This window comes from Dama dama, chromosome 26 (assembly GCF_033118175.1).
Source record: "Dama dama isolate Ldn47 chromosome 26, ASM3311817v1, whole genome shotgun sequence".
Taxonomy (NCBI): domain Eukaryota; kingdom Metazoa; phylum Chordata; class Mammalia; order Artiodactyla; family Cervidae; genus Dama; species Dama dama.
Genome location: NC_083706.1, coordinates 39,835,610 through 39,854,972, shown reverse-complemented (window position 1 = coordinate 39,854,972; position 19,363 = coordinate 39,835,610). Strand labels below are relative to the sequence as shown.

The 19,363-nt window shown below is 41.8% G+C and overlaps 1 protein-coding gene across 3 annotated transcripts in view; it reads right to left on the bottom strand.

Moving 5' to 3' along the window:
* The window catches only part of SASH1 (SAM and SH3 domain containing 1), a 256,101-nt gene that overhangs the window by 128,433 nt on the left and 108,305 nt on the right, over window positions 1-19,363 (bottom strand). For 2 of the 3 annotated variants that reach the window (XM_061130417.1, XM_061130415.1), the window contains exons 2-3: window positions 17,608-17,736; window positions 3,246-3,290 (exon numbers count right to left, since the gene is read on the bottom strand). In XM_061130417.1, coding sequence (XP_060986400.1) covers window positions 3,246-3,290; window positions 17,608-17,736 — 174 coding nt within the window. The remainder of the gene's footprint in view (window positions 1-3,245; window positions 3,291-17,607; window positions 17,737-19,363) is intronic. The other variant, XM_061130416.1, reaches the window with a different exon arrangement.

Below are 19,363 nucleotides of genomic sequence, written 5' to 3'. Positions count from 1 at the left end.
CATGGAACAACAGACTGGTTGCAAATTGAGAAAGGAGTAGGTCAAGGCTGTATATTGTCACCCTGCTTATTTAACTTATATGCAGAGTACATCATGAGAAACGCTGGGCTGGATGAAACACAAGCTGGAATCAAGATTGCTGGGAGGAATATCAATAACCTCAGATATACAGATGACACCACCCTTATGGCAGAAAGCAAAGAAGAACTAAATAGCCTCTTGATGAAAGTGAAAGAGGAGAATGAAAAAGTTGGCTTAAAGCTCAACATTCGGAAAATGAAGATCATGGCATCTGGTCCCATCACTTCATGGCAAATAGATGTGGAAACAATGGAAACAGTGCCAGACTTTATTTTCTTGGGCTTCAAAATCACAGCAGATGGTGATTGCAGCCATGAAATTAAAAGATGCTTGCTCCTTGGAAGAAAAGCTATGACCAACCTAGACAGCATATTAAAAAGCAGAGATATTACTTTGCCAACAAAGGTCCATCTAGTCAAAGCTATGGTTTTTCCAGTAGTTGTGTATGGATGTGAGAGTTGGACCATAAAGAAAACTAAATGCTGAAAAATTGATGTTTTTGAACTGTAATGTTGGAGAAGACTCTTGAGAGTCCCTTGGACTACAAGAAGATCTAACCAGTCCATCCTAAAGGAAATCAGTCCCAAATATTCATTGGAAGGACTGATATAGAAGCTGAAACTCCAATACTTTGGCCACCTGATGGGAAGAACTGACCCATTGGAAAAGACTCTGATGCTGGGAAATATTGAAGGCAGAAGGGAGAAAGGGATAACAGAGGATGAGATGGTTGGATGACATCACCGACTCAATGGACATGAGTTTGAGGAAGCTTCTGGAGTTGGTGATGGACTGGGAAGCCTGGCGTGCTGCAGTCCATGGAGTTGCAAAGAGTCGGACACGACTGAGCAACTGAACTGAAGTGATACATAGCCTCGTACATGGTAAAAATTCAGTACACATTGATTGAATGTAATTGCATAACACTGAATTATATAATGCTGAATTACTTAAAACTGGATCCTCTCATAATTCAATGGGTGTTTATCTAATGGAAAAAATACTTTTTATTGCATTTTTCCTGGACTCCAGGACACCTAAAGTGCTGAATCAATACTTACTGATGGATTGAATCATAGGATTATATATTTAATTGTATAAATTCATGATATTGTTTAAATAAAAATACATATCTGAAAAGCAATTTTTATGTCTATGTCACAGGTATATGGGCAAAGCTTTATCTTCTACCACTGGGTAGCTCATGACACTACAGAGCATTATATTAGTTTATCATGAGGTCCTCCTTACAGCAAGCCCATCTTAGAACACGTATTACCTCTAATGCAATGTGGCTTTTTATTACCTCATGAGAGTTCCATTTACTATGGAATGTGAATTTTGTGCAGCTTCTAATTTAGACTGTCTTAGAGAGAAAATGTAATGGTGGTAATATGGTTCCTTGGTTTATAGGAAGGTATGGCTCTTGTCTCAAGAGAACCAGTTGAGAACTTTAAAAATTGTCTGAGATAAAAAACAAAACTATTCTAGAGGACAAGTAATCTCTTTTGTGGTTTGAACATGCAAACATTAAGAATATAACCATGGGCACTGCTTTCCGTAACACTGACTTTTTCTTATAACAAAAAATACCCACCTCAATGTTTAAGCACTTTCTGAGGGAAACTAAATGAGTACTCATTGGGAATACTGTACAGAACACTCTCTAAATTCATTGCTACTCTACCAGTGGTGGGTTTACAACCTCCAACTGACACATACCAGGATATTTTCCACAAATATCTTCTTGATAAGAGAAGAGCAAGTATTTTGTTAAGCTAAGCGTATGTTCTGTTACGGGCTGTGGTGAAAGTGACTCTTCAAGGGACCAGACTTGGTCATGTGATACATGCTTCATGACTGCCTCCAGCAGTCCCACTTTATTAAATGCACAGGGAACCACTTTCTTCTGCTGCCTGACTTTAAGTTGTAGTTTTTAAAGACGATCTTGAAGTCACTTAGGTATGAAATTTCCTACATAACCCCAAGGTGATGTTGGCATAAAAATTTCTCCCTTCTCTTATCCTTATTCTTCTCTAATTCTTTTATCATAACATTGATGGCAATTTTCATAGCATTTTTGGACATCTTAAAGGAAACAAAACCGTATTTGAGAATTCATTTAAACAAAAATTAGAACAGTCGTTTAAATTCAGTATTGCTATTCACACAGTACTATCTTCTTACAACTGTTAATAATTAGATATGTAGTTAATAATCGTTGACCTCTGCAAGGCACAAGTAACCATGAGCCACGAGGTACTGTGGCAAATGTTCCAAAGGATTATTCTTGTGTTCAGTCGCTCAGTCGTGTCAGATTCATTGAGACCCCACAGACTGTAGTCCAACAGGCTCCTCTGTCCATGAGACTTTTCAGGAACAAATACAGGAGTGGGTAGCCATTTCCTTCTCCAGGGGAATCTTCCCAACTAAGGGATTGAACCTGTGTCTCTTGCACTGCAGGCAGATTCTTTACCATCTGAGCCACGAGGGAAGCTTACCTTATATATAATAAATAACTCAGAAAGGGTCAAAGACGTAAATATAAGAGTTCAAACCAAAAAAACCTCTTAGAAGAAAACAAGAGAGAAGAAGCCTCATGACATTGTCTTTGGCAATAATTTCTTGGCTATGACACCAAAGACACAGGCAACAACAACAAAAATTAGATAAACTGAACTTCATCAGAATTTTATAACTTCTGTACAACAAAAAACACGATTAACAGAGGCAAGCTGGGGAAAGGGAGAAAATATGTGCAAATCATAGAGTATTTACATTCGATAAGGGATTAATAGTCAGGATATATAGAGAACTCCTACAACGCAACAACAAAAGCAACCCAATTTGAAAATGGAAAAACAACAACTTTAATAGACATTTCTCTTAAGAAATATACAGATGGCCAAAAGCATATGAAAAGATGCTCCATGTTACTAATCATTAGGGAGATGCAAATCAAAACCACAAGAAGGTATCATTTCACATCCATAAACATGAGAATTGGCTACTATTTTTAAAAACAAAAAGTAAGGAAAGAAGAGAACAAGCATTGGCAAGGATGTGGAGAAACTGAAATCTGCACTACTGATGGGAATGTAAAATGGTACAACTGCTAGGGAAAACAGTATAGGGGTTTTTCAAAACATTAAAAATAGAATTACCTTATGTTCCAGGAATTCTGCTTCTCGGTATACACCCACAAAGAGCTGAAAGCAGAGACTCAAAGAGAGATCTGCACACCCATGTTCATAGCAGCATTATTCTCAGAAGCCAAATGGTGGAAGCAATCCAACTGTCTCTTGATGGATGAGTAGTAGACAAATAAAATGTGGTAAATAGATACAGTGAAATATTACTCAGTCCTTAAAAAATGAAGGAAATTCTGACACATGCTGCTACACGGGAAAACCGTAAGGACAAGATACTAAGCGAAATCAGTTGGTCCCAAAAGAACAAGTACTATACAATTCCACTTATGAGAGTGAAAGTGTGGTTACTCAGTCCTATTCGACTCTTTGAGACCTCATGGATTGTAGCCCACCAGGCTCCTCTGCCCGTGGAATTTTCCAGGCCAGAATATTGGAGTGGATTGCCATTTCCTTCTCCAAGGGATCTTCCCGACCCAGGGATCGAATTCCACTTATATAAGAGGCCAAATCCATAAAGACAGTAAAAGGAGCATAGTTGTCTGGAGTTGGGGGGAGCAGGGGGGGGAAGTTATTGATCAGTAGGCATCAGGTTTCAGTTTTGCAGGATGAAAAGAGTTCTGACAACGCAGGGTGATGATGAGAGCACAATATACTAAATGACCCCAAAATGTACACTTAAAAATGGTTAAGATGGCAAATTTATTTTATGTATATTTTACTACAATCTTTAAAAGAAGCAATTTTTTAATCTAAAAAAAAATAATGTTTTAAACTAAAAAAAAAAAAGGTATTAAACCAAACTAAAACAAGTTCAGCCCTCCTCATTTACCCCCATGTAATGAACAACGCCTTCCTAAACCTGAGAAGGAAGTCAGGCCTGACCCCTGGCCCCAATTTTCCCTGTTCCTTTCAGAAGGCAAATACCCTCAGGGCCATATCCTTCCTGGATTCCTGCGTCCGAGCTCTTAGCACTCAAGCTCCACTGCTAAATTGTGTTAGAAGAAGACATACTACTGTAAGGCACAGGGAACTCTCCTCAGTGCTCTGTGGTGGCCTTAATGGGAAGGAAATCTAAAAAAGGGGGGTAATATATGTATACATAGAACTGATTCACTTTGCTGCAAAGCAGTCACTAACACAATATTGTAAAGCAACTATCCTCCCAAAAGAAAAAAAATTTTTTAAAGCATCCAACCATTAGAATCCTATTAAAAAATAGGTTTATATAAGCAAATTTTAAAGCATGAATGAGATTTTTTTTTACTATCAAATATACTTTCTTTGGGAGCCTTTTCACCTCTAATTAGAAGTTTGAACCTCTTATCATATTTCACATTTTTATCAGCCAATGGATTCATTTTGTAATAAAGGCACTTTTTTCCCCCAGAATTATACTTTCCAAAACTTTCTCACTTTAAAAAATTTCTTATTTATGCTTATTTCAAACACTGAGTGAATAATAAGAAAGCCTCACTTCTTGCAGATAAAAGTGCAAAGATCTCCAAAATGCCCAGGTACTGTCCTTCATTTATTCATTATTTTCATTGCTATTTATTACATCTACTATGTGCTGGGAGAGGCTTCCCCAGGCGGTACTAGTGGTAAATAACCTGCCTACCAATGCAGGAGACATAAGAGACGCAGGTTCAATCCCTGGGTCGGGAAGATCCCCTGGAGGAGGGCCCCTCAACCCATTCCAGTATTCTTGCCTGGAGAATCCCATGGACAGAGGAGCTTGTCAGGTTATAGGCCATGGGGTCGCAAAGAGTTGGACATGACTGAAGCATCTTAGCATGCATGTGTGTTGGGAATTGTTCCAGCCCGCAGAAATGCCAGCATGAAGATGTATTTATTACACACTCATTATAGAATGGTTAAAGAACACAGAGGACTGTGGGATTCCGGAGCAGACTGGGGTAAAGTCTGCACAACCCTGGGAATACACTAAAACCAGGGAACTGTACACTTCAGGGCTTCCCTGGTGGCTCAGACGGTAAAGAATCTGCCTGTGATGCAGGAGACCTGGGTTCAATCCCTGGGTCGGGAAGACCCCCTGGAAAAAGGAATGGCTACCCACTCCAATGTTCTTGCCTGGAGAATCCAGGACAGAGAGAAACGCCTGAGGTTCCAGGCCATGGGATCACAAAGAGTTAGATACAACTCAGCAACTAATACTTTGACTTTTCATGGGAGTGTTCTGAAGGAAGATAGTATGTACTACGTGCTTGCACATGATAGATATTCAATAAATGTGTTACAAAAGAACATGATCAGTTGTGGTATTCAATGAAAAGAAGATACTGACTTGAAAATATATACATGTGTGTGTATACACACACACACACACACACACACATATATATAAAACCTTGTTTATTACTTCAGTCAGTATTATCATCCTAACTATAAGCCCTGTTTAACAGGCCTCTCAAGCCCTGTTAAAATCATCCAAACATTAGTTGTTTCCTTGTGTTGATCTAGGCTATGGCACAGACTAAGCTGAACAATTGCACACATTCCTGTCCAATTACTCAGAAACCAGCCTTATGCCTGATTTTAGGTTGCTGAGTCCTGACTCCGGCCTAAGGCACCTGCTCCTCCAGATCAGTTCAGCTAAGCTTTTCAACCCATAAGCATCACCACCTTTACCTTTTCTATTGCGCTTAACGTATCTCCAGGAGAAACTAGTTGGAAACTAGAATTTGCTGTAAGCAGACCTATATGTATCATCCACTCATGAATATGACTAATAGAATCTTGTCCTTGGCTGCCTTGTTCTATTGCGACATGAACTTCCTGAAATGAAGCTTATAATTTCTGTTACTAAAAACTTCCCCATAAAACCACCTAAGTTACTGAAACACACCAGAAAACCAGTAAATGTTTTTACTTTGCTGTTTTTACCAGTTCCCTGTATTAACATTCAGGAAGACTAATACATGCCATCATTTAGCCATCTCCAAAATAGTTATCACATAATACGGTAAAATTAAAATATTACAGAACCTTCTAACAATGTTAAACTAAATTTTCAAGAAAAGACTATAGGTAAAACAGCAAAAGCTTTGTTTCACTTCTCATGTTATTTTACCTTCTCAAATGGAATTCTTCAATGGTCTGTTACCCCCTGTGCTCTATAACAATCAGGGAATATAATTTAACAGATTCTTTTTAATTTATAAGGTCTTTGGCCCCTGTTCTAAATGTCCAGGCTGTCGAGCCTTTTGAATTCTCCTAATTACTTTTGAAGTTTTCTGTGTCTCCATTTGTGAACATTTCTTACCACTATCAGATAACTGTCTCGAGCAATAAGTCAGCCCTCTTTTAACATTCTGCTTCTACTCTGCCGAAAGTAAAACACCACGTATGTTTTTATGTGTGTATCCACATGTATGTAAAGACAGAAAGAAGAGATGAAGGAGAATGAATAGAAAACGAATTCCAGGAAGCGGCTTAAAACCTTTTTGGAACTGTTACACTTGGTAAGTATTTGGAGACTTAAACTTTTACTTTAAGGAATTTTGAGAGTTTTTTAAAAAAAATTGTAATGAGTGTATTATTTTAATTTGTACAATGGAAATAACTATATTATACTATTCTTTATAATATCACACATTTTAACTATATTACCCAAACATAAACTAATCTGTAAATCAAGATTTACTCCTTGGGGAGCAGTGGAGGAGGAGGAGGAAGGGGAAGAGGCAGTGGGGGAGGAATGGAGGGCTGGTTTGGGTAGAATCTCCCAAGAGTAACAATGCAAGGTTAGTAGGTGGTCTGGGGAGATTCAGAGATTTTTGCACTGACTTCTTGGTTTCAAGGGTATACTCCATGACTCAGAGGCCGTAAAGCATCTGCCTGCAATGCAGGAGATGCAGAAGACCTGGGTTCGATCCCTGGGTAGGGAAGATCCCCTGGAGGAGGAAATGGCAACCCACTCCAGTGATCTTGCCTGAAAAATCCCATAGACAGAGGAGCCTGGCGGGCTACAGTTCACAGGGTCACAAAGAGTAGGACATGATTGAGCAACAGAACACGAGTCCAGTTTCAAATCCTACCTTTGATGCCTACCAGCTATTAGATTTTTAACAAGTCCTATTTATTTAGCATTCTTATTATAAATAATGTTTATTATATTCATTGAGCTTTAACATGCACCCAGAAACTGTCAAGTGCTCTACAAACATCACTTTACTTAACCTAGTGTATTATGTAACCGTTACAACAACCTGTAATATCTTGCTTTACAACAAGCCATTGTCATCCCCATCAGGCAATGCCCTGACTGAAGTTCCAGGTAGGTCCCAGACAGAGAATGACCAAACAGGTGGGCAATGGAGTTTACCTAGTGGGTTATTTGGCCTCCCTTTGGGAGCATTATTTTCTGCCTCTGCCCAAATTAAATTATAACATTATTAATACCTGTCTCGAAGGGGTATTAAAAATACATAAGGTGATAGGTGTGGATGCCTCATGAACTTCAACGTACTTTTAAAATGTCATTATTGCAATAATTATCAGCATCGTTATTATGGCCTCTTCACATTTCACCCTTCCTTTCTAGTCATTGCAACTATTTTAGGTAGTGAAGCAGATAAAGTACCTGCGTTTTACACACATTAGGTTATAGCGATGATCAACGATGCCAAATAGCCTCATTGATAATTATCATAAAATCACCGGCATTTAAAAGATTCATCAGAAACAGTAACTAGTGACTTTCACTTAAGCTGAAAATCTCCCTTAGAAAGAAAGGTTTTTAATGCTCATGAGTCAAGTGACTGACTCCAATGAAGAATTCAGATAAATTATCAAAAGAGATTCCAAAAGATGAAAGAGATCAAAGGAGTATCTTGGAAAAGTGAAACCCATAGGCTCAGGAGAAAGGATATCCACACACAAACAAAAATGCCCTTTGAAATCACAGCTGGAAATCTGTCTTCCTCTCGGCATCTTTGTTAAGAAGGCATGTCCCTGCCATCACACACATTAAAAAATAACATACACTCCCACAAACATATCCAGATGTTCACAAATATTCATGATGTGCTTCCAATCTGGTTTGGACTTACCCTTGATTTATTTTTGATTAAGTTCCATCAGCTTCTGCTGGGGCCCATGAGATGGATGGCATAGCTGTACCACAAATTTCAAACATCTTCATACTCTAAATAATTGCAGAAAGTCTCAAAGTACCCCTTAGAAATAAATGCTTTAGGCACCAGCCTCAGAATAATCAGAGACAGAGAAACTGGTTCACTCCTGAACTCTTCACAACACTGCTATACTTGATCAATGAAGCCTCCATTTCTAAAACAAAGGTTGACGCGGGGAGGTGGTGGGGGAGCCTGCAAATAGCTAGACTCTGATGTCCTTTTTCGAGAAATATGGCAAGAGATGAACAGAAAGTCAACACCATGCTCTGAGGGTTCTGTGATGTATTTTTCAGTCACCAGGTTAGTTTGTGTCCTTCTAAACACCAATTGGTAAAAAAAACCAGAAGAACTGAACCAACTGCGTAGAACAAATTATCCCAACATTTTACCATCTTGCTATCTTCTATTTAAAATAAAATACACAAAACTTCCAAACTGGGGGGTGGGGGGGGAAGGCAGCTCCAAACCAAAAATTACTGCTGATACCAGTATTATGATCTTCTCAAAGAAGGTGGCCAGAGAAAGGGCCAATCAGTATACTTGATGCTCTGGGGCCCAGTTCCTTCTGTCCTTGGTCATTTTGCTTGGTGCACAGGATCTGTGGTGAGAGATCCCTCTAAAATATGGACCAAGTCTAGGGAATTCCCTGGTGGTCCAGTGGTTAGAAATTGGCACTTTCACTGCCAGGGCCTGGGTTCGATCCCAGGTCGGGGAACTAAAATCCTACATCAGCCAATAACAAATTTAAAAACTAAATATAAATAATAGTATAAATATAAAATATAAACAATTGTATAAATATTTTATTTGAAAAATAAAATATAAAGTAAAATAAGGACCTAGTCTATAGCCACACTACCCTGAACATATCCCATCTCATCTGATAAGATGTGGAGCTACAAGGTCAGAAGGCCAATGTCAGGTGTATGGGCCAACACCAGCGAAGACCCGCAACCCTGCACCTGCTGACTTTCTGTCTGGACCCTGCAGGCGTCTACCTAATCCCACTCCAGACCCCCAACCCTCGTCATTCCAACCAACCCGGGCCATAGAGGACAGGTGGACCCCTTGGCCTGGGCCATTCAGTCTTTGCCAAGGATCTCAAACTTAGACCTTTGACAATATTGTCAAATAACACTGTGGATGTGGATGCAGAAACCCACTGAAAATAAGGAAACATTAATCACACTCCTTTACGTTTTCTCTCACAGGGAGACCATACTGCCTCTAGTGTGCTACAAATTAGCATGTTTAAATAGCCTATAATTAGCCTGTGATTAGCACAAATAAATTACACTGTATTCTTCCACGTGAGAAGTGTTTAATTGTTACATGTAAACTCTGAGATCATACTATAGTCCTGGTTTTAATATTCCAGGGCTTCAAAAAGGCACCTGGCCTGGGCCTCACTCAACTCTGAAAGGTCCCAATTTTAAGAACAAAGGCACCCCTTTCCCCTCCGAGCCCAGATTCTGGCCTCTGTAATTCCTGGTTTTTTCTCCCCAATTACTGTCAACTTGATTAACATTTAGGAATTCTCTCTGTTGTATGTAAATGAAAACAACTACAAAGCTCAGACTTTCTTCCTGGCAAGCAAATGTATTTTGAGCAGAATGCTATTTTGGTGTTTAATCCCCCCAGGCACACTACTTTTACAAATGCAAACAAACAAATCAGTCATTTCTGAATGCTTAGGAGCAAAACTAGAAAAGGAAGCTGATGTTGTTGATTCATATTTGAAAAGTCTGATGGGGACTATTCTATATACACACACAACTATTCTATCACTGATTGTATCTAGTCTGTCAGTTTCCAGAACGTACAGCTGTCTACAAAGGTCTCCAAGCTGAAGAGGATGGAAGGACACCTAAATTGATTGTTAAGTAGAATGAAAACCTTCTCAATTATGAGAGGTATAGGATGCCAAGATCAAATCTGGCAGCCAAGAGGCCTGTTTATGTCTATGTTATCGTGGTGCAATGTACAAAAAATGCTGACTAAATTGGGACTGGACATTTGACTACAAACGGGACTTTGTCTGAGAGGAGCCCGAGCAGAGAACTGTATTACCATCTGGCTTAAGACATAAAGGCTCAGTGTATTTTGATATCAAGTGTGTGAATCCCACAGCAGAATGTGGTTCAAATTCACTATCTAATGCCCACTGTTTCTGACTGCAATCTGCAAATCAACAGTAGCCCAAAGCTAGCAAATAATGTCCTTTAAGACAAAATGAAACAAAACAAAAGCAAATGCCTTTAGCGCAACAGTTGGGCTTTAGCATTCAGCAGTTGAATATTTAAACTCAGGACAATTTGCAACACAGATCATGTACTTATCCTATGGGTGAGAATAAGAATTCAGGAATCTGGTAGCCTCCTGGGGCAGCCAGTGTTCCCTAAGCGCCTAGGTGGGGGCAACCCTTATCTTTTCTTAAATATTCAGGAAGCTTAAAGTAACAGGAAACCTGTTTTCCACAGGCTTTGCTGTCTCTAGCAAATAACAAAAGAAGAGCAGTCAGTAAGACAAAACAAAAACCCCCATGGAGACTGGACAAGTCTGCGTGGCTTGGGGAGGCCACAAGGTCACCTTGGCCCAAATGATCAACTATTGCGAAAGGGCGATTATTTTTGTTTTGTCTTGGGAATGGTGATGAATCAAAGCAATATTCTTTTTATATCGTTAATAATACAAGACCTGTGAAAGGACAGAGTGTTATCTTTTCTCTGTACATGTGTTTATATCGTAGGTTCTAGCCACGGTAAACTTCTCTCCATGGCCCATAAAAGCCACATTTTCGCTCTCATTTTTGGCTTTTTCTCTGTGACCTCGGCCTTAAATTACTCTGCACTGTCTACACCTCCCTCCCCAACCAGATTAATCTTTCGTGTTTCTTTACAGTTGGGCTTAGGCATCACCTTCTCCAGGAAGCCTTCTTTGATTTTCCTAAACTGGGTCAGGGTCTCTCCTGTGTACTCCTGTACTTAACAGTCTGCTTAAGGAATTCCGGGTGGTCCAATGATGAGGACTTGGCGCTTTCACAGCCATGGGCCAGGGTTCAGTCCCTAAATGGGAAACCAAGATCTCGCAAACCAAAAAAGTACAGCCAAAAAAAATTGTCTGTTTACTTGTCTAAAACCCCCACTAAATTTTAACACCTTTATAGATGGGGAATACATCTTTGTATCTCTGGAATGACCAAGTCTCAAGACACATGCCTGAGGCTCATTTAATAGTCTTAAATAATGACATATACAAATAAATTCAGCAAATACTCACTGAGTACCTATAATGTGCCATTCACTGCATACAGAAAGGACCAAAATAGACCGACAAATATCCCTGTCCTCAAACCAGGATTTACTGAGGAGGGACATCAGGGAACTATGCAGGGAGATGGCTGTGTTCTATGCCATGCTAGGATGTGGGTGATGTGACTATCCTCTTGCCAAAATTGGATAGCTCAGATGCCTGCATTTCGATGTGTAAATTGGACTTCACAAACAAGAAACTTTCAAAAAAGAATAATTAAGCAGGCGTTAAGAGTAAAGATGAAGGAAGAAGTCAGGATGCTGGTAACTGGTGAAGGGCACAGGATGTTTGTTATACAGTGCTGTTTATATATGTTTGAAATATCCCAGAATAAAAGCTAAAAGAAATCCCTGCACTCATATGAATAAATATTAATGAAGTACAAATCACAGACACTCCAGCATCACTACAGGAGTTTTTGACCCAGGAATAAAAGGGAAGGAAAAGAAATAGGCAGTTACAGGTCTCTTATGATGATGATTTGGGGGTCATGTGAAAGTTGCTCAGTCGTGTCCGACTCTTTGTGACCGCATGGACTGTCCATGGAATTCTCCAGGCTAGAATACTGGAGTGGGTAGCCTTTCCCTTCTCCAGGGGATCTTCCCAACCCAGGGATTAAACCCAGGTCTCCCGCACTGCAGGCAGATTCTTTACCAGCTGAGCCACAAGGGAAGCCCAAGAACACTGCAGAAGGAAATGGCAACCTACTCCAGTACTCTTGCCTGGAAAACCCCACGGACAGAGGAGCCTGGTGAGCTATAGTCCATGGGGTCGCAAAGAGTCGGACACGACTGAGCGACTGCACTTTCACTATGATGATGAACCAGGTGTTTTATAGCAATTTCCCCATTTAATCCTGGTAACGACTTTACGAGATATTTTTATCCCATTTTATAGAAGGGGAAATTGAAACTTAGATAGGTTACACAACTTGTCAGCTAAGTACAATGGCCAGAATTTAAACCCCGAGTCCCCCATCTTGCCATCATGCTTCTCACCCTCTTCTGCCACTGTGACAACCACAGAGGCTAGGACTCCCACTTGGGCTTGCACTGGGAATGATACCATCTGAAGAAGCCCCAAGAATCATCTCTAGTCATGACAGATCCCACTTTTACTGCCTCTTAGTCCAGAATTATACCTTGAAAGATTAAATTATGAAAATTGCAAGGAACAATAATTATGCCCCAGAATTATCCCTACACCATCAGCAATGATTCTGATAGCCCATTCTGATATCCTCTGAGATAATGTGCAATATTTGTATTTATATTCCGGATCCTTAAAGACCTGAGTGCATCTTGCCTGGGCTCCTTGGTCCTGGTGCCCACACAGATGGGTTAACAATCTGTATGGAGATCCAGCATCATGAACAGGGTCCCACTTTACAGTGGTAACTTTTCCATCAGAGATGTGCTGCGCCAACCACCACACAAACTTGTTTCTGCCAACATCCAAGCAGACTCAACTTCAAAGATGCCAAGGCAGCTGACGTGGCCAGTGATAAGAGGCTACCTTGAGAGTGTCTCTCTCCTGGCCACTGTCACTTTGACAGATGTCAGACTTTGCATCACTCGAGATGAGCCCATTATGGACTTGGGAAGCTGCTGTCGTTTCCAAATGCAGCTTCTCGCAGCCAAAAACACACATGGTGCTCAGGGATGTGCCAAATGTATGGAAATACGGGCAACTGCCCTGCTGTTCAAGAGAGCTAATGTCCTGGTCCCCAGCAGAGGCAAAGGCTGTGGTCCAAATACACAGTCCCTTTAGGGCCCATTTGGTGCTAAATAAAAACTCTCACGATAGTTATACATTTGAATCACAATCCCTGCTTATGCTGTTGAATTTTCACCCATCTGTCCTCTCTCTGTTACCTCCATCTAAACTAACTGGCCCCCCAAAACACTTTATCAAGTAAGTGCTTTATTCCAGTCAGGGGCCAGGTGATTAGGTCCTGGAGAAGTAGTTTGATATCCAGTCCAGAAGGTTAATTACTAACATAATTATCAAAACCTTTTATTTTTCAGGGTTAAGTCAAGCATCTCTATGGGTAGGGTGACTTTTGGGCTTGTTCGTTCTCCAGTTGGTATGTAATTAGCTCTTAAGGACACTGCATTTTTTGGACTTTTTAAAGCCAAAGAAATATCTAAATATGTTCCATCTATAGACCATTTCCTCAATCCCCCAAATTCACCCAGAGGATTTGAAATGAAACAAACCCAAAAGACCTATTTAAACCATCACCAAACTCTCCATCCTCAAGGCTGTCTCTAAGGATTTTTTCTACAGAGGACACCCCAAGCTTGATGTTACTTTTTTCCCCTAGAAAATGCTTTAGAATCCTAATGTGTTACTCTTTCCTCTTAGTGCTGTTGGTGGATTATTTCTTCTCCAAGTCATCTCACTTCTGCTTTTGACAGGGCTGCTTACTAGCCCAGAAAAGAAGGATTTACACTGCAGGTCCTCAGACCCAAAGTTGCCCCAACAGCAGAGCAGGAAAGAAGTTGGCCTACTTGTCTGAAGGCAAAATTCAAAGTCTAGAAGTACAGGTAAAATCTGATGCAATAAAGAGAAGCACTATGGACTGAAAGTTACAGCTTTTCAAGAAAATCGCTCTCCATCGGGACTCAATCTGTGATGAGCTAATCACTGCTGCTGCTGCTCATAAGTCGCTTCAGTCATGTCCGAGTCTGTATGACCCCATAGACGGCAGCCCACCAGGCTCCACCATCCCTGGGATTCTCCAGGCAAGAACACTGGAGTGAGTTGCCATTTCCTTCGCCAACGCATGAAAGTGAAAAGTGAAAGTGAAGTCACTCAGCCATGTCCAACTCATAGCGACCCCATGGACTGCAGCCTACCAGACTCCTCTGTCCATGGGATTTTCCAGGCAAGAGTACTGGAGTGAGGTGCCATTGCCTTCTCCGGCTAATTACTGAAACAGGGAGCTTTCCCCAAGTCACCAGAGGTGCAAGTATGGCCTCAATGATGACCTTAAAACACCTCTAGGGATTTCCTTGGTGGTCCAGCGGTTAAGACTCCTCACTACCAACGCAAGGGGTTTGGCTTCGATTCCTGGTCAACGAACTAATATTTGGCATGCCATGCAGAGAAGCCAAAAGAATTTTTTAAATTTTTTAAAAATGCTTTTTAAGTCTCCAGCTTATGGATTCCTGAATAATGAGAACCATGTGGCATCTAACTTGGTCTCCAGCTCTTGTCTGGAATCTCATAGAAAGAGAACCTGAATATGATGACTTGGATCTTACTTTTCTCACTAACTACAGTTGAAAGGATGAAGAGTTTCCAGCCTGGCTGGAATTGGCTCCCATCAATGTTACCCACCATCACATTCCTGCAACTCTGATGAGAACTAATTTAGCTCCTGTGGTATTTTCTCCCACGCTGTCTTCTGAAGCTCTGGAACGGAGCACACCAAATGAGGCCCATCTGTCTAAATGGGAAGAAGTTATTTATCCCACCTCCAGGAAGGCTTCCTTTCCTACGAAGAAGCTGCTCTCCAAGCTTCCCAAACACTGTGGGATAATTATGGGAACCCCAACTCTTAACCGACTAGAATTTGGGGGAGAGCAGTTGAGTGTCGGATCAAAGATCATCTGCCAGTTCACAGCCATCATTTCCTTGCTTGGTGAAGTGTTCTAGGAAGCCACAGAGTATCCGACCAGACTATTATTCAACGTCAAAATTGCAACATTCAAGAACTCAGTGGGATAATTAAGTTATTGTTTGGCTGCAGTCTTGCCAAAAGGAAAAGCATCAACCTTGTCCCAGCAGGTTAGCCTAATGAATTTTAAAAGTCTTTTCCCACATAAGAATACTTTATTAGAAGAAAGGAAACACCTCTCTCCCACTGACACAGGCCAGGGGACAAAGTTGTAAGAAAGACGCCCTTAATGACAATGACGCCCGGTGCCTGCTTGGGCCGTGGTGTCAGACTCCCGGGGTGATGGCTTTCTGCCCCCAACTGATGCTTCGCAGCCTCAGCTGACTCTGTTATACCAACTCCCACCCACGTGGAATACTAAATCAGAGAGGAAAAAGGATCGGTAATTATGTGACAGTTATGCTATAAGAAATCTTTAGGTGGATTGAGCTAAGGAAAAAAATGAACATGCATAAGAGCACCAGCACCTTACCTACAAAGGAAGTGAATCACGTGCTCATGGAATATAACAGCTGCAACGACTAAACTATTTGTTGATCCCTCTTCCAATAGGTTTTCTTTTTTAGTTCTACCAGTTTATTGCTACCAACCCATCTCCCCCCACCCTCGTGCACACATGCTCAGTCATGTAACCCCAAGGACTGCAGCCCGCCAGGCTCCTCTGTCCATGGACTTTCCCAGGCAAGAATACTGGAGTGGGTTGCCATTTCCTTCTCCATCCAATAGGTTTTTATAATAGGTTTTTTATAAAAGGAATCAGTAATAAAATAATTATAGAAAATCACAAAAAAAGGATTCAGCAGAATCAGTCTGCTTTTTTTTCTTTTAAAGGCAAGAGGTGTTGTTACTCAAAGAGTTTCCCAGGCGGCTCAGTGGTAAAGAACCCATGGGTTTGATCTCTGGGTCAGGAAGATCCTCTGGAGAAGGAAATGGCAATCCATTCCAGCATTCCTGCCTGGGAAATCCCATGGACAGAGGAGCCTGGAGGGCTACAGTCCATGGAGTCACAAAGAGTCAGACAGAACATAGCGACTAAACAACAATAGCATGGACATACTGGCATATAAATAGATTTTATGGCATGCATGCTAAGGCACTTCAGTCGTGTCTGACTCTTTGCAACCCCGTGGACCACAGCCCTCCAGGCTCCACTGTCTATGGGTTTCTCCAGGTGAGAATACTGAAGTGGGTTGCCAAGCCCTCCTCCGGGGAATCTTCCCGACCCAGGACTCAAACCTGCATCTCTTATGTCTCCTGCATTGGCAGGCAGGTTCTTTACCACTAGCACCACCTGGGAAGCCCAGAGATTATATGGACCTTAACCCACTCCAGTACCCTTGCCTAGAAAATCCCATGGATGGAGGAGCCTGGTAGGCTGCAGTCCATGGGGTCGCTAAGTGTCAGACACGACTGAGCGACTTCACTTTCATTTTTCACTTTCATGCATTGGAGAAGGAAATGGCAACCCACTCCAGTGTTCTTGCCTGGAGAATCCCAGAGACAGGGGAGCCTGGTGGGCTGCCGTCTATGGGGTCGCACAGAGTCGGACACGACTGAAGCGACTTAGCAGCAGCAGTAGCAGCAAGCTATTTATTTACTATTTATCACGTGCAACTTCAAATTCTCCATTAACCATACATATAAAGGTCTTCACAAAACAGACAAATGAATTTCAATGCACCTGAGAGAAGAAATATAGCCATGAAAAATGGTGATAACAAAGAAGTCTTAATAACACAGAACTATAATAAAAAAGTATAAAAGCAAGAATTACATAGCTGATGTAAAAATGCCCCCAACAGAGACTTGCTGAAACACCCATGTGGGTTATTACTAGGTGAGAAATTAGGATGGTTTCTTGCTTCTTTAAACTTTATCATGTTGAAAACAAAAAGAAGAAAACAAAGGAAGAAAGGAAAGAACTAGCCTAGACCTCCTTTTGGCTTAGAGTCAGTAAAAATGCAGTGTATATCAGTCTAACATAAAAATATCCTTTCCTCGCGATATTTTCATAAGCACAAAAATTTGATCACTGTTGCCCCTACTGATACTTATTGTCTGATATCCACAGAACTGGATTAATCCTTTGGGGATCTGAATTCTTTTATCTCAAAGCAGTGCAGCAAAATGATCCACACACAAGTGTTAGAGGGGGAGGGAGGGGACGCTGGACCAGGAGCAGACTGGCTGGGCAAGTGCATATTCAAGGGATCCCACTCACCACGTCCAGGTCCTGGGAAACGCGCCGTTTCCGCAGCTCCTCCATCCTCTCACACACATCGGAGAAGCAGGTATTGTAGTAATCTGCATACTGCTGAGCCAAGTCATCGATGTTTCCCAGGGAGCCGTCCTGAGGGAAACAGGAAGACAGCAGAGGCAATCAGTCCACCTGCAGACGCCCTGAGTCCTCCAGTCTCCCTCTATGCAGCCTTTATACTCGTAACAGCTGGTACTTTTTAAGTGGTGGACATGTGCCACGCTGTTTTACACGCAACATCTCCTAATCCTCCGGTCAGCCCTCAGACATTTTTATCCCTGTACAGACGAACAAACAGCAGCTCAAAGAAGCTGAGCCACAGCCCAAGCGTTCCAGGGCTACCACGCAAAGAAGCCGTGTCCCCCACTCAGGACTGTCTGATGCCAAGGCCATGGTTTTAACCCACACCCCTGCCTGCCTCACAGGGCCAAGAAATCCCCAGAAATAAACACCGTCAGTGCAAAGTCTCCCTACTGCCCAATTGGCGGGCTTCCCTGGTGGCTCAGATGGTAAAGAGTCTGCCTGCAATGCAGCAGACCCAGGTTCGATCCCTGGGTCGGGAAGATGCCCTGGAGAAGGAAATGGCAACCCACTGCAGTATTATTCCCTGGGAAATCCCATAGACAGAGGAGCCCCGTGGGCTACAGTCCATGGGGTCGGAGAGTCGGACATGACCGAGCAACCAAGCACATGAATCAGAACCTCCAGGGAAGCTTTTAAGAATCCAGATGCCAGGACACCCCTCCCAGGAGGAATTCTGGCGGGAAACTGAGAATTCAGGAGCCAACAGGGAATGCTATATCGGGGACACACCTCAACCACACTTCCCATGAGACACTCAGAAACGTGGGAACTCTTGTTCGCTACGTCATTCAAGCACAGATGGAAGAGGACATGTACAAATGCACCTAAATATATAAGGAAATATGTCTGTCTCTCCACTGAGGGAAAGGCCCCGAATTCTGGGGTCTGAACCCTCAAGTTCACACCCGTTTCTGCTGCCACTTCCAATTCATCAGTTTAGGTATGTTTCCTAACCTCCGGCTATTTCCCCATGAGGAGTAATGAAGCAACGTGACATGCTGAGAGCTTAGTCCCCTCAGAGCTCTGACACTTAAGGGCTTGATTTACTTCATGAATAGGATTCACTACAAGATAACACTTCAGACTATAGTCTTCCCTTTAGGGGAAGTGATTCCTAAATAGACACACACAGAGCGAAGCTGTGTACATTTGTAGGTTATGCCATCTCTTCTATTCATTCATTCATTCATTCATTCCGAGAAGTATCTCCCCTGCCACTTTTCACCTCCCAATGGGTTCTTTCTTTGGAAGGAATAAATGACCCTACCAGGGAAAACACAACTCTTACACCACCGAAAAGACGCACACACATTTTGCCTGGGACAGACCGCTGGCCAGGCCGTTGCACAGTTCCGTCAGCTATCATGCAGCATGTGTCTAAGACGCTTACTTAGACGCGGGCAGGGTTTGGGAATTAAAAGTTCTTCAAAAGCCTTTCTGCTAAAGACCGCAAGGCTCCAGTCAGGATGCCCAGGTCACAGCAAGCAACCGCATCTATTCCACTTCTGCTTTTGCCAATGTCACAGAACTGAGTGGGGAAACAGAAATTGAAAGAAATGATTTTTTCTTTTTTTTTTTTTTAGGAAAGATGCTTCCTTTCTTACCAATAAAATGTTCTATATTTGAGGTAATAGCC